General features: G+C 44.3%; 1 protein-coding gene across 1 annotated transcript in view; it reads right to left on the bottom strand.

The window, feature by feature from the left end:
• Positions 1-16429, bottom strand: part of ITGA4 (integrin subunit alpha 4) — a 911072-nt gene that overhangs the window by 639309 nt on the left and 255334 nt on the right. The window contains exon 7 of the mRNA XM_069616079.1: positions 14935-15020. Within this exon, the coding sequence (XP_069472180.1) occupies positions 14935-15020 (86 nt within the window). The remainder of the gene's footprint in view (positions 1-14934; positions 15021-16429) is intronic.

Below are 16429 nucleotides of genomic sequence, written 5' to 3' on the forward strand. Positions count from 1 at the left end.
GCCTGAGGACCCCTCGCTCCCATACATTCCCCCCTTTCGTTACATCTAAAGTAACAAACTACTTTATCTCGTTCTTTCCATTCTCCCTTCAGTAGCGCTCAGCTTCAGCCACAGCCTCATCCCAAGCAGGTGTACCCTTTATTGGCATCCATGCCTTGCACACACTTCTTAAGCTGTTACCTCTTCTTGCGTATTCTTCTGGAGTGACCATTAAGTATATCCCACCATCCCCATCTAAATCTATCCAAACCTCGTTATACCATAGCAAGTTCTTTGGTTCTTTAATGGTAGTGTAATGTAGATTATCTACCATGTCCCATACTGTCTATAGATGGCAGTCATCCTATACTGTGGTATGGTGTATTCTCCGGTTTGTAATTGGGCATCTATCATGGTAGCCACCGTTGTCTGTCGGCCCACTGTTACCATCATCATTGCTGAATTAGGCATATTATTTTCCCAGCATCTTAGTCCCAGTTGGCACACACAGAATATTAGGAGAAGAAAGACTATGATAGGAATGAGTATCTTCGCTGCTATGTTCACCCACGATGGTATCCAGCTGAACAGATTGTCGAACCACGTGTCGTTGTCCGCTCCACCTTCTGCTCTCTTTCTTTCTCCTAAATTATGCACTGCTGTTATCACGTGTGACAGTGTCCCGTTATCAGCATCTGAAGTTGGTACGAACGTGCAACACGCCGCCCCAATTTCTTTGCAAACACCACCGTCCATAACCGTGATAAGATCTAAGACATATCTGTTTTGCATCGTCATCAGGCGCAGTGCACGGAGCTCTATTTTTATGATGTTGAATCCTTCTTCAGTGTCGTTGGCCAGCTGGATGAGCTCCCAGCATGTTATCTGCAGCCATTTCGCGTTTGCCCTGGCTTGAACGCCTGGTGCTAGAAACGATGCAAAGAATGTTTCTGCAGATGAAAAAAGCTTATACTGTTGTGGGATTTCAGCAAGGAGTTCTGACGATTTGGACGAAATATAATTGGATCTTTTGCTTCGTGACAACTTGGTTTTCAAAGTTCCTTCTGACAATAGATAGTATGCTGGGGGCTCCGTGATTGTCTCATCGGGCGCTGTCGATGGTTCCGCCGATTGCCCTGCTGCCGATGTGTCAGCCGATTGGCCTGCTGTCGATGTGTCAGCCGAAGGCCTTGCTGTAAACTGGACTTGGCTCTCTGGTATCACCGTTAGTGCTGAGTGAAATGTGGCTAGGGCACAAGTGCCCTTCCAGGATGCTGGGAGATGCAGGTAAACTCGTTTGCCACAAATCCAGTATATGTCCATTAATGCAGCAGTGCCTTTTTTCATAACTGGCATTATTAAAGTCTTATTGCACTGCTGCACGGTTCCCATATTCACATTCCCTTCTCCATGGAAGCAAAGTTTGTGTGGTATTTCTCTTTGAATCTTTATGGGCCTCTCCAGGGGTGTGACCCATGTCAGCTTGGTGATATGCTGTGACCAGATGGGGATGCACGTTTCTTTTGCCCACTCGTATGTTTCGTCTGGCAGCCCTCGAAGCCCCTCAGCTTTGCATTTAATCGTTTCATCATGCCACTTGTCGCCTGCATGCTTTGTTCCTTTTATGATCAAAAAGGGCTCTCAGAGGCAGATTACTCCTTGTCGCCTGCTGGTGCAAGTTTGTTCGTTTTCCAATTTTTCCATAGTGACTGTGTGTGCTTGAAATGTCTTTTTTATTCTACACAGCATCAGATGAATCAAACATTGGGCCTCAGACAAGGGTACTTCCTGTGGGATTAACATTTTTGGGGTTCCAGTTGCGTGAGGAATAAGTGAGCACACGTAACAACTTTCATTACTTGCTTGCTTTGCTGCAGCGCTCATGTCTGAATACCATTTGTTTAATTGGTCAGGGTGTCGGGGGTCCTCTATTTCATCTAACCCCAGGTTATGATAAATATCGTATCTGTTTTTTCCCACCCCCCTTTTCCTCCTCCTTGTGTTTTTTAATTGGGGACCAACTTGTGGATATTGCAGCGGGAATATTCTAGACTATGCTTCATCTATGTTGTTCATGGTGACATGTGTGTATTCAGTAGTGGTTTCTGGTGCAGTGTGTGTACGCATGCTTGTATTTCTGGAATTAGTCAACCAATAGTAATCATCATTTACATTCCATCCAAGCTCTATTTCCTTGGCCACAGTATTATTCAACAATGGAATAGCAGTTTTGTTTACATGCATTCGTTCGAACGTTAACGTTATATTTTTACTATTAGATTCAATGTTATAAGTGTCCTTCAAAATAGTCGTTGCTTCAGTCCATATTAGTTTAGACCCTGGTTTTGTTATATCAGTTCCGCTCCCCCCTTTGTTCATTTCATTCGCCACATATAAAACAACATTATACCAAATAAAATAAAACATCATTATTGCAAATAGTATGGCAGCACATTTTATAACACATTCAAAATTATTTAATCTACTGGCCCTAGTGGCATCCCTATTTCTATCTAACATTTCAGCCTACTCAGCCATTTCGTCGCATTGGCTCATGTTGAACCTATGTGGGCGAGACAAATTTGTTAAGTCATCATGAAAAGAAACATATTTGCAATTGTTCATTCTTTTTCATTTCTTTACTCAGTTAGGCATTTAACAATTCCTTCTCACTTCATCATGGAAAGAAATAGAAAAGAAAACACGATTTATATGAGAAGAAAAGAAAGAGAGAGAGAGAGAGAGAGAGAGAGAGACACAAAATATGTAAAAACCTTTTGCTTTTCCACTATACTTTCCCTGCCTAAGTTGCAATTTTCATCATGTCAACCTGTGCCAGTGATGGCATCCACACAGTCGGTTTCATTTTGGGGAAGTGCAACACTGTGCGCCCTTCTCACATCTGAGAGGTGCACCCAGTATTTTAACCCCTTAACTTTAACTGCAGTTGGGGTGCTGTACACCACTGTGTATGGACCATGAAATCTTGATGAATTCCACCTTCTTACAAAATTTCTGACATAAATATGCTCCCCTGGCATTAAAGGCCCCTCCGGGCTTTCTGCTGTCGGCATGGAGGTGTCTGTTGCTACATCTTCAGTAAATGGTGAAACAATTTGTTTTGCTATGCTGTGTACCGCGCGCGTTAGCTGTGCTAGGTATTCCTTAAACTCTTCTCCCAGCACTGTGGCAGCCCTGTGCGCATCAGACGCCCTTCTAACAGGGGAGAGCGGTGTGTGCATTCTCCTTACCGTCACGATTTCGTCCAGGCTTAAATGATGATCCTTGCATGGTTGATTTCTGAGTTGGAACAGTGCTAACGGCAGACAATATATCCAATTTTTTTTCAACGTGCTGCATAATTTCGATAAATTGCTTTTGAGCAGCCCGTTGATCCTCTCCACAACTCCATTGGCCATTGGATGATAAATCGAACATAGTTTGTGTTTCACCCCCAGAAGGGAGGTTACCTCCTTGAAGAGGTCATTCACAAAGTGCATGCCGTTGTCTGAACGGATCACGTCACAGATGCCCCACTGCGAGAATAATTCTCGCACAAGGAACTTACCAGCACATTTTGCATCAGGATGGGGACAGGGGCCCGCTTCTACCCACAGTGAAAAAAAGCATACCACCACAATCAAGTATCTTCCTCCATTACATCTTTCTCCGATATCGGCATAGTCGATATGTAGTTCTCTAAATGGACCTGTAGGGCGTGGCAAAGTGCCACGCAGAGTTCGTAATGTCATTCCCGAATTGTAAGTTTGGCATGTAGTACATTCAATCACAAATTTTGACAAGTATTCATGCAGATTAGGAACAAACCAATCCTCTTGAATATCTGAGGCAATGTGTTGTATTGCAACGTGAGCTGGGAAATGCAGTTGTTGAAATGCTACTTCTAATAATTCTACAGGCATCACTACCTTGCCTGTCGTTTCCTGTCTCCAAATGAGATCTGTGGCTGATTGTTTACATCCTCGTTTGCCCCACAACTCCTGCTCTTCCGGTGGGGCCCTTCTCTGGAGTTCTATCAATTGTGCTATGGGCGTGTTACTGTATGCTTCTGCTGGTTGTTCTGCTGTGGTTGTTTTTACAATGTACTCTGATGTTGGTGTCTTATTGAAGTACGAGGCTTCCTTCGCTGCTGTGTCGGCTGCCGCGTTCCCCAATGAGATGGCGTCTGTGTTATTGGTATGGGCTTGGCATTTAACCACCACTACTACCGATGGTTCTGCTAAAGCTTCTATTAGTTCATTTAGCAAAGTGGCATGTTGTACGGGAGACCTGTCTGCTCTTCTGAACCCTCTCCTTCGCCAACATGATAGCCCTGAGTGAACTGTGGTGGTGACCTGAGCTGAGTCTGAATATATTGTCACGGCACAATCTTTGGCTGTGTGTAACGCGCTGATTAGTGCGGTCAGTTCGGCTGCTTGTGCAGAGTAGCGTGAGGGGAGGCGTTTTTGAACAATCACTTTGTATGTGTCTTCTTCCATGCGCACTACCGCCATCCCCACATGTTTCTCTCCTCTCTCTGAGTTTATGGATGCTGACCCATCTATGAAATAAATTTCTCCTTCTGTAAGGGCGTTTTCTCTTGCTTTGGGAATGTCATCGCCCTCTCCCTCATATGTGCTACAATCGTGTTCCTGTAAATCCTCAGTTGTGCATGGCTCTGTAATGAATGTGGCTGGGTTCACTGTTTTGCATCTGACCACATGTACATTTGGACTTGATATTATTATTTCATAAGCAGAGGCTCTCTGTGTTGTGAGAGTAGATTTTGATCTTTCTAAGATAGCAAATAACGAGTGTTTCCGCATATAGCGTCACTGAACATCCCATTACGATTATGGCACTTTTCTCAATGGCGAAGGCCGCTGCAGCGAGGGCCTGTTCGCAAGCAAAATGTCCCTGCATTACTGGGTCTAATATTCCACTGTAGTAAGCTAATGGTTTGTGGCCTAGCGATGTCTTTTGTGTCAATAATGATGTCATTAATATTACATTGCTGTGTGAAAACAGGAAAAATTCCCTTTCATAATCTGGATTTGCAAGGACTGGGGCGTCTGAAATAAGGTCTTTTAATAGAGAGAATTGGGCAATTGTCTCCTGTGTCCATTTTATTTGGGCTCTGTTCTTTTGTGCTTCTTTCAGTGCTTGTAACATTGGCCGTGTGTACGCTGCGTAATCGAGGATCCACGCTCAGCAATAGTTACATATGCCAAGAAATTTCTGCATGTCCTTCACTGTTTTTGGTAAAATAATGTGTCGAATGGCCGCTGCTCTGTCTGGTAGTATTCTTTTTTCATCTTTAGATATTTGCTGGCCAAGATACACAACGTCAGCAAGGCAGTATTGTAACTTTCCTTTGTCCACCTTGTATCCCTTGGCAGCCAATACGTTAAGCAGTGTTATCGAGTCTTCTCTACACTCTTCTTCTGTTTTGCTGCAGACGAGTAAATCGTCTACGTACTGTATAATGGTGCTCCCTACATCTATATTGCCAATGTCTTCTCGTAGTACTCTGTTAAAAATGCTTGGGCTCTCGCAATACCCCTGTGGGAGTCTGCGATGTTCATATCTGCTGTTTCCTAATGTAAAAGCTGTAAGGTACTGTGACTCTGGTGCGAGTGGCACAGAGAAAAAGGCATTTTTCAGATCAATGACAGTGAAGCAAGTTGCCTCTTTTGGTATACTGCACAATATTGATGCCGGGTTAGGCACTAAAGGGAACTCTTTTTGGATGACGTCATTGAGTGGGCAGAGGTCCTGGACCATTCTCCACGCCCCTCCTTTCGCTTTCTTAATCGGAAAAATTGCTGTGTTGCATGGGGAAGTTGATGGCACTAAAATACCTTGGCTTAGGAATGCATTCACTGTTTCTCTAATACCTTCCTCTGCTTCTTTGGATATTGGGTATTGTTTCACTCTGGGTGGGAGGGCACCTGGCTTCAATTTTATCTTTATGGGAGTTACCTCGTGCAACAATCCCACTTCGTGTGGCCCTGTAGTCCAAATTTCAGGTGCTACCCTGGCCATGTCTTCTTCAAATATTGTCGGTGGGGCCTTTATGTTAGCCATGAGTGGGTTGTGTATTTCTCTGTATTGAAACATAATGTCACATGGTATGCTTATTTCCATTATTATTTTTCCATCCCCTTCCTAATCAGTAAATAATTCTTCATCAGTTACATCTTTTAGCATTATGTTTGGCTCTATGCATAGCACACTTCTCCACTCGCGCACCTGCGTGTCCAGGCCTATGACCACAATGCGTTTGTTGGAAACTTGAACTGCCTCAATGTCTATAGATATAATTGTGCCTGGCACTACATCTGTTGGTGTGATTGGGTGGAATATGAAGTCTGATGGTATTCTCCACTCTTTTTGTGTTATTTCAGGCACTACTCGGGCTAATACCTGTATTCCATAGACAAACATGTCCATGTCAATGGGAATCCCTCTTACTGCAACTTCCTTTGTTATTATCAAGAGTGCTCGTACGGGGCATACCCCTGGCGTCGAGCACACTATTCCTCTTTCAGTAAAGGCTATGGTCATGTTTAACTTACTGAGCAAGTCTCGTCCCATCAAATTGATTGGCGCGTCTTCGTAATACAATAAGGATGCACGTTTTTCCCCCCACTGTTACATCAAGATATTTTGTATAAGGAACTTTTAAAATAGCCCAGAGAACCCCTGCGTCTCCAAATTTCTTCCCGAGAGCTGAAACCGCCCTTCTGTGAGGCATGATTTTTCTGCTCCAGAATGTACCATAAAGATAAACTGCTTGTTTCCTATCTCTGCCGCCACTAGTGGTTCCTCATTTGCACTTTGTGTGGTGGATAGGACTGGACACGCAAGTGCTCCCTGTGGGCTGTCCTAGTCTTGGTATCTTTGCTGACCTGGCACTGAAAACACGTTGTCACCCACGACCGTTACGCCGCGAAATGGTGCAGGGGCACCATTTGCGGGCGCTGCAAAAGGGTTATTGTTTATGTTCCCAACTGGGTTTTGTCTCGCCATGGGCTGTAGTGCGTTTTGCTGTTGTGGCTGCTGCTGCTGTTGCTGCTGTTGTGGGGCTGGCTGTCTCTGTTGAATTTGGGGTCATAGCAGTATTGATCCTGTTGTCCCCGCCTCCACATTGGAGCTCCACAAGGGCTACCTGGGTGTGGGCAGCCCCACCCCTGTTCATTGTTCATGGGCTGTTGTTGCTGCCCTTGAAAATACCCTGATGGTCGCATTCTACAATCTCGTGAATAATATCCCCATCTTCCACAATTCCAACACGACCCCTGTTGTCCTCCCCTTGGTCCTTGCCCACCATACCCTCTGTTTCCCATTCCTCCGTATCCTCCCCTCTGCCCGCGGTACCCACCTCTTCCTTAGGCCGGCCTGTTCTGCCACTGCGATCCTTGGCATGGCTGTTCTTCTCCGTTCCACTGTCCTTGATCTTCTCCAACCCACTGCGCTGCTATCCCAACGGGCCTTCCTCCCGCGTTTTCCTCTCCTTCGTTTCCTCTGTCTGCTGTTGCACTGGCAGTAATGGCGGCGACCTTCACTAATTTCGTCTGTACTCATTTTGCTTCGTCAGCCAGCCTCTTTTGCGTGACCTCCTTTTCCTTCTCTTTGATCCTCCTCCAGTGGTGTACAATTATGCTCTGAATTTCAGGCCACCCTTGGGCTTCGATCCCAGCTATTTTGTCCAAGGCCTTCTGCACCTTTTTCAGCAACCCCTTTTTAATGATAAAATAGAATAAAGCTGTTGATTGATTCTATGCCGTACCAGTTTCGCTTCTCCATAAATCTTGCACTCGCAAAATGAATTGCGCAGGATCCTCGTTCTCCTCCATCGTGCACTGCATCACTGCATGTAAATCTGGAACGTCTCGAAATGCACGCCGTAATGCATCCCACACTTGTGCTCGAACATTGTTGAATGGTGATCCATCGTGTCGGTTACAGCTCATTGTTACTCCCGGGAACCCTGCCCTTTCCCAGATTGTGTCTGCTTGGTCCCTGATTGCTGATACTAATAGACTTTTTACATCACCTATAGCTAAAGGCACACCTGCCGTGTTCTTCTCAAATACATGTATCCACTTACCTGCCCCTCCCGTCAGCGGGGGGAGGAGTTTTAACAAGTTGGTTTTGTCAATTTGGGCCCACGGAATGTAGTTTGGTCTACCTGCTCCTTTATGTATCAGTGGCATTTGTAGTTTCTGTTTCTTTCCCGTTCTGCTCGTCTTCCCTTTTTTCATTTTACTTACCAGTATGTTTCCTATCCTCCCTGTTCGTTGTCTTAATCTACCTTGCCATAATGGTGGCGATAATGTGTCTGGGTAGCGGCGTTTGGCAGTGGGGAACCCTCCGCGGCAGCTGCCTCTTCGTATTCATCTAAATCATCCCGTATTTCTTCTATTTCTGACTCTAGCTCGTTATCCTCCCAGTTTTCCTTGGGTTCACTTCCTTGTCCTTCACCCTGATCTCCACTTTGTTGACTCTCCGGTGTATCTGGGCATATCATTCTCACAGGTTTGTTATTCAATTGGAACAGGAACTGTCCTGACTGCCACTCTTTTTCTTGCTTCTGCTGCAATGACGTCCCTTGCGATGCTATAGATTGTCCTGATACCGAGGCTACTGGGGTTGCATTGCTTGCTGTCCCTATCGGGGGTGTGAGATCTGCCAGTGACAGCGGGGGTACCTCCCCTCCCCCTGGCAGCATTTGCCCTTTGTCACATAAAGCTCTTAACCATGTTATTTTCATTTGTGCGTGTGCTAGCTGACGGTTCAAATCACCTGCTAAACGTGCTATATCCACAGGAGGTGCGCTTGTGGGGCCGTACGTACAGGCCTCCTTTGTCATATGGTGGAGGTTCGGGGGCTGTTCCCCCGCCCTGGGCAGTGTCGGTGGGTGGTATATACAGGGGTTCACTAAACCCTACCGCTGGCCTAGTCATTAAGGGATAGATTTTTGTTACTTCGTTTTCGGTTGTAGTTGTTGAGCATTCCCCTTTTGGTGTCCCGCCTACTTCTTCAGGGTTTTTCTGCTTTTCTGTCATTCAGCTTGTACCTACCTCTGCCGTGGGGGCAACTTCCTTAAACATTCACCATAAATCTAACACTTCTCTCCGGTTCTGTAACTGTTTGCCTTTGTATCGCGCTGGCAAATGTGTTGATACTAGATCCAATACTCTTTTCTCAAACGACCCTCCTTCTGGCCAAATTGGTGTAACCCCGTCTCCTTTTATCTCAGTGATCCACTGATCGTGATACTTCTGTATCCTGTCGCTATATAGTGGAAGGTGCTGGCAAATATGTGCTAGTGGCGTTACTCCCCCCATGGCAATGTTTCTTTTCCTTTCTTGTGTATTCTGGTACTTTTGAATCTCTTCCCACCTCTCACTTGGTATGTCAGTTACAATATGTAGAAATAATCTGTTCTTTATCAATGCTCACAATTACCATATGTCGCATTAGTTTTCTGAGAGGTGTTATCTGATCACCTTTCACAATTTATTTCTTTGCTTTATCTTATATCAATCACAAATTATTTGTACTGAAATACTTTAGCGTGTTCAACAAGACATATACACAAAAGCAGATCAAAAAACATATAATCATGCAACATACACATGCACTGCCTGCGCGCGTTTGTTCTTTCCCTATTCCCGTTACTGTCCCTGGTTTTTCTTCTTCCCCATACTACCTACTATTTCGCATTCACTCCCCACCTCTTTCACCTTTATTATATCTCAAGATTTCTTACCTTCACGGAAAAAGAATATTCTAAAAAACTACTCCGAGCCTACACGAGACCCCTACTATTTTTCTCTTTATCTCTATTCTGCACTTGGTCGGGACAAATGCTATGCGGCGCCGCCTTCTACCCCCTACGGGCTAGGATACCACTTCTCTTCTTCTTCTCACTTCTTACAACACCTAATGGCCATATAAAGGATAGATCAGAAAAGCCTCACCATCACTCATGCAGACCCTATTCTTAGCTACCTTCCCTTTGTTGCTAATTCCCCTCTTCCCGTATTTTCCCTTACCTTCCTTTGGGGTCTTTGCAACTGGGACTCCACGTGTTCAGTCAGGTACTCCGAGGGTCGCCGCTCACGGTCGGACCTCGCTCAGGTCCGTCCCCCAACCAAGCCGTGGCCTGCCTTGGCGAGCAGTTTTTTCGATCGGGTATTCGTCAACCGGGAACCCTTGACCCTTTCTTCTTGGTGTGCACAGTCTGGTCAACCGCGGAGGCGATTGTTCTGCTGGAGGGTGCCCTGGATCTCGCTGCCGGGCGGCGCAGGCCTCAAGGCACCTCTCTAAATCACGTTGCGGGGGTCACCAAAAATGTAGGTGCCTTTCCCCGACTTACTACGTGTGAGAGAAAATAAAATAGCCGACACAACCCCTTGTCGGGGAATGAGGCACTGAGACCCGGCTGCAAGAGTTCAAAGGATGGTTTATTTCTCCAGCTAGGAAATAAGCCAAAAAAACCCTTCAACCCTCATTACATCACACTTATATTTATATTAATTAAAGTAACTCTAACAAAAAATGCTAAATGGACCCGATTGGCCAGGCGGTGTGGTGCTGTAGGTGTGGGTGGCATCTCTTCCTCCTGGTTGGCTGAGTGGCTGACGAGATGACGGACGTCAAACATCTTGTGCTCCACGCAGGTCAGGGTCCGGTCACTGTGGTCACTACCTAAGCTAATATGTTACACACTAAATAACAAATTATTTAAAACATTTTATGCTACTTGTCACATTTCTACATAAGTCACACACAATGATTATTGTCAGTACAATTGGGTCATTCGTGGTTTTAATTGGAGGCATTGACCTTATTGTGCATGTAGCAGAATCAGGCTGTGTTTCGCATCTTTTCCTAGGTTTCAAAACTCATTAGTACAAATAAAAACATATATAGTAGTAAAAATGCTTAAGGTCAGTAAGGAGTGTAATGGGTGGGTTTCGCAGCACAGGCGAGGGTCTGGCACTTGAAAGAAATACCTTACAGGAGGTGCAGGGTCAGGATGGCAATAAATTGTTCTAATGGGGGTGGGTGGCTTGCACGTTTATGAGGAGGAATCGAGCAGAAAGTGCTTACCTCATCCTGGTTCACATACCGGTTCTCAGACGAAAAGTGATCTCAGAGGAAGAAAACTGTAGCATATTGATTATTGCAACTTTCTCCAGCTTCAGCGTGAGAATGGAAGCGCAGAGCTTTCCTTCGCAGGGGGAATGCAAGGGTGGGGGCCAGCCAGCTGCCTGCGCGCCTTGTGTGTGTGTCTCTGTCCTTGGCTGCTACGGTGGAAGGGGAGCTGAGCATTGCTGTACTATCGCAGTGAGGCCTGTTTACCCAAGATGGAGTCAAAAGGGGGCACAAAAGATGGATGCCCCGTGTCCTGCTCAGTAGTCCCATCTATGTAGCAGTCAACCGTGGTTAACTTTACATAAGGGCAATGGGCAATCCCACTACTGGAGGCACATGGGTCAAGCCTTGTACTGAGGAGCGTACGATGCAAGGGGGCCTGAGGACCCCTCGCTCCCATACACCGGCATGTTGGGAACTTCCTGGTGTACACTTCCTGCTCCTATGGTAAGGAAGATGTGACCTGTGACTTCAGAAGGGATGAGGTGATTTTCCAGGTCCATGAGGGCTGCCTTTCCCACCTGAAGCCACCAGTCCAAATCAGCACTTTGACCAGGGACTTCTCCACCCAGCTGGAGGAGGCCGCTGAGATAGCAAAACCAGAAGTCTTTCCAGGCTTCAGGCAGATGGTTGAAGAGAGAGTCAACCTAGCTGCCTGCGAGACTCTGGAGCAGAAGCAACAGTTGAAACAAGTTTTCTTGGACTTTCAAGATCTCTTTGCGGTGGACTCATATGACTGTGGTCGCACCGACATCCACACAACAACAATTCCCACGGACCCTGGCATGACTCCAGTGTTTGTGAAGCAATATCGCTTGCCTCTCGCATCAATGGAGTCCCTTACTGAAATAATTAAGAACCTTGAGTCCCGTGGGATAAGCCGTCCAGTCCACAGCACCTTCAATAATCCGGTGCTGGGGATATTGAAGCCAAACGGCCCATGGAGACTATGTGTCGACCTTAGGGAGCTCAACAAACGGGTCCATACTTCCCGATGGCTTCTGCCATACATTGACCAAGGGCTGGCCGAGATCTAGGGGTCACAGGTATTCACTGCAATAGACCTTACCAATGCATACTGGACTGTACCTGTCAGTAGGGAGGAGCAATACAAGCTGGCCTTTACCTTTGGGGGACAGCAGTACACATGGACCCGGACTCCCTTCGGATACATCAACTCCGGCAATGAATTCAACATTTTCCTACATAAGGCCATGCCCGACCTGGGTGAGTGGGGTAACCTGGCCTATGTAGATGATGTACTCATCAAAAGCTCAACTGTGGAGGAACACATAGCGGAGATCCATTATGTTCTGACACAGCTGAGGGTCGCTGGAGCAATCATTTTCCTTTGAAAAGGCACAGTGGTGTAGAACACGTGTCAATTTCTTGGGGCTCTGTCCCCAGGAAAAGAAAGTGGAAGCACTCCAGAAATTGAAAGACCCCACAACTCTGCAGGAACTAAGGAGCCTCCTTGGACTGACTAATTACAGTATAAAGTTCATTGAGGGCTACGCAGAGATCACCAGACCCCTGATTCAACTTTTGAAGGGGGGGTCAGGTGGGAATAGGGTCCAGAACAAGCCGAGGCAGTAAGACAACTCAAGAGAAGCCTCTCACAAGCGCCTTGCCTAGCTTACCCTGTCAGAAACAAGGAGTTCTTCTTGGAGACAGGGTTCTCTAATACATGCTTGACTGCAGTATTATACCAAAAGCATGACAAGGTCAATAAAGTAATCTCCTATGCGAGTAAAACTTTATCCTCTGTGGAGGAATAATTCAACGGCCTTTAAAAATCTTGCAAACCTGATCTAACACCTAACTTCCACGGGGCCTAACCTAACCCATTCAACAGCCTGGCTGAGCTGTTTGCTGCTTCTGGCCAACAACCTTTGCTAGAACCCAAGATCCAGATCAGTCCAGCAGAGCTGTAACCCAGACCCCATCAGATCCAGTCCAAGAGGCCGCGCAGAGACCAGAGTGCTGAGAGCAGGACCAAGCGCCTGAGACCTGTCCGGTGGCAAGCGAAGTCCAGTCCAAACCTTTGACCAGATCTTTGATGGGTCCATTTTAAACCAGAGTTGTGAGTATTTAGCCTAGAACTAACTGTCCATAGTCATCTCTTAGTTTAAAGTAATCCATCCAACCCATTCCAACATATCCAGACTGCATTGTAGAATCTCTTTTGTCCATTCTGAATCCTTTCTCATCCATCTAATCCTCTGAGAATTTTTAGTGTAAGCCAACCTGTTTGTAATTCAAAGCGCAATTTCATTTGAAATCTTGACTCCTTTTGAGAAAAATCTACCTTCACTAAAACCTCTGTAACTCTTGAACCGTTTAGATGTCATTTTGAAGCTAACATCCTCAGCTTTCAAACAAACCCAAAACGACATTCCAGTCCTTATAGTTTTTCTGTAATCGCGTTTCCCGCACGCGGAAAAGTTGCAGGTAATTTGCATTTGGCTCAATTTCACCACCTGTAAAAAAACAGCTATTTCTTGCTTTCAACTTCTGAATTTCGTATTCCATCTGCTAATCATTCTACAATCATTGTTAGTGTCTACCTGAACCAATCCAAAGCCACTCTCACTAGTTCTGAATTCAATTTCGCGAATTAAAATCATTTTTAGCATTTTTCCCATTCAATTCATATTACATTTAAAAGCAATTGACCTGTTTTAAAATCATTACTGTTCTCTCTAAGCTTGCTGGGGGGAATTGGGATTGAAACTGCAATTGTTGATTGTTATTCTTGATACCTGTGTGCCCTCATTCATCTCTTCATATTGCATATTGGGGGGAGTGAGTAACAACAGGGGGAAAGAGTGATTATATTGTCTTTGGTTGAATTCATATCAAGCTTCCTTCTGTGTTGCATTCTTTCCTATCCTTGCATTTCCTTGAACCACACAAAGTTATTCCCTGCTACATTATTCTTCCTATTCCTACTCCTAATTGATTAAAGGGATTGTTGATATTGTCATATTACCCATTGCCGATCATGGTTCATATTCCTAAGTGTGATATTCAGATATTATCCATATTTATAAAAGTGTGATATATATATATTGTTCAATTCTTCACATAAATCTTTTAATTTGCAAAACAAACCTATTTCTTGGTTCAGTGAGACCGGGGGAATTCAAAGAGAGGGGTGTTATATAAGGGTACATCATCCAGAATTAAAAGAACTTTTGACATAAAAATATATAAATAAGGGTTTCCATTGGGCATCCCATACTAGGCATTCAAAAAGTTGGAGTGCTGGATTGAAATCACTTACACCATTCAGTAAATACAGTTACACATTTTACATTCTAACACTTAAAACATCTTTGCAGATATGTTGCCATGATTTAAAGGCAATGCTTCTAGAAACAAAGGCAAGCTGGTAGATAGGACATGGTTAATCTTTGAAAGAAACGGGTTTTATAGCAAATAATCCTTTACCTTTATTTTATGTATTTGCTTTAGATAGGTCAGGTAACTGAGCACGGTAGATATAGTGAAACAGCTAGCAGCCAATAGTACCTAGTCCTTATATATGCCTCAGTAGACGCAATGTGCAAATGGACGTTTACTCCTGGCACCAGATACATCAGTTGTTTACTTAAATGTTACCTAGTCACAGACAGAGATTTGAAGTTACCACCTTCAATATAATTGATAGATATGAAAATATTTATATAGAATGACCAAGTCTGATTCCTGTTGTAGTTTTTGTAATGCCATTTTTATTATTCTGTCAATCTATACTGGTAAGTGACCATCTTAAACACTTACTGAACCAATCTGCTCATACTGGGGTGCTCCGCCAATGATGTCATAGTCAACAGGATTCTGAAAATGACCTGCTCCAACCGAATACCCTGAAAATAAACAAACACAGTGTTCAGTAGTGTTCTTTTATAATGATTATATTTCTATGATAATCAACAGATATATTTTATTGAACTGACTGATATTTTCTTCGGTGGAACAAAAGATCTAAAAATCGAGCAGAACTGTTTATGTTTGCATCTGTGAGGGCTCGCTGTATGATTTAAGAGTTCAAATAAACGTTTGCTTTTTGGGCATCCTCTGCTCAGCTTCTTAGATTTCATTTACCCCGAGTTAATCTGAAAAGTCACATCACAATACTATGGAATATTTAATGCAGTTGCTCTTTCATTATTTACTGAAGACCCATGTACTCTTACTTCTTTGTGTCTGAAGCATGCACATATTCCATGCCTATCATGCTTCTGCATCCTTAAGAGGCATCTAAACCGGAAGGCCATGACAGAATAACATATATTTCCCACTAAAAATCACACGTTCATCAGCGTTGGTCAAAAGACACCTGCTTCCTTTTGGGCTAACTCCCCCACCATAGTAAAAGAAAAAAATGTGCTGTGTGTCAGCTAGACAAGCTCGGTGCACTACCAGGCTCCACATTGTTTGTTTGTTTGTTTCTTTCTTTATTTCTAATGCGCACCAAACCCAGAGGTAACAGGGCGCAGCAATACGAAGATGCAAGGCTTACAAAGTTTCAGGTAATTCACAATATAACCACATAAATGTACAGGTAGAATGAATCACAGGCAGGAGATAGGTATAAAAGTTAAGATTATATACATTGCAATTAGAAATGGTACTCTGTAGTAGGTGTAATTGCAAAAACTTTCAAATGCTCTGTCGGTCCATGTCAATTTCAACACAGATTGAACAAATGATCATTTTCGTGTCACAGGTTTCATGGTAAAACAGAAAGCAAAACAGACCTTCTGTGCCCATAATAGTAGAGCTGAACCCTAGGGCAACCTTCCTACACATGGGTATCTGAACTAGTCAACAGAAACCTACTTCCCTTTGGGCTAACTCTGCCACCATATGGGAAGAGAAATTGCTCCAAGCTGACAATTAGACTGCTTCAATGTACTCTGTTCAGTGCTATAATGAAAGAAAAGATGGTGCCATGTGCTTGTGGTTATTGCAATGGGTTTTTAATATCTCCTGTTGGTTAATATTTACAGAAATGTTGAAGACCCAATCATTTTCCTCTTTTATGTCTCATGGAAAGACGCCAACAGAGCAGCCTTTGGGTGTGTTTAACTGCTCATCGAATATTTCTGCAGCGTGACCTAACATTACACAAAACTATGTACGGTGGAGTGCTCCCAAAACTGTCAAGTGTCTCCATTTAAGCACAAACAAGAGCATGCTATTAGATCGTCCTCAAATTAATGCAAATAATAATTTTTAGCATTCCTTCCTCTGTGCCAATTTAGAGTTAAGT

Source organism: Ambystoma mexicanum, chromosome 9 (assembly GCF_040938575.1).
Source record: "Ambystoma mexicanum isolate Mex_15411 chromosome 9, UKY_AmexF1_1, whole genome shotgun sequence".
Classification (NCBI taxonomy): domain Eukaryota; kingdom Metazoa; phylum Chordata; class Amphibia; order Caudata; family Ambystomatidae; genus Ambystoma; species Ambystoma mexicanum.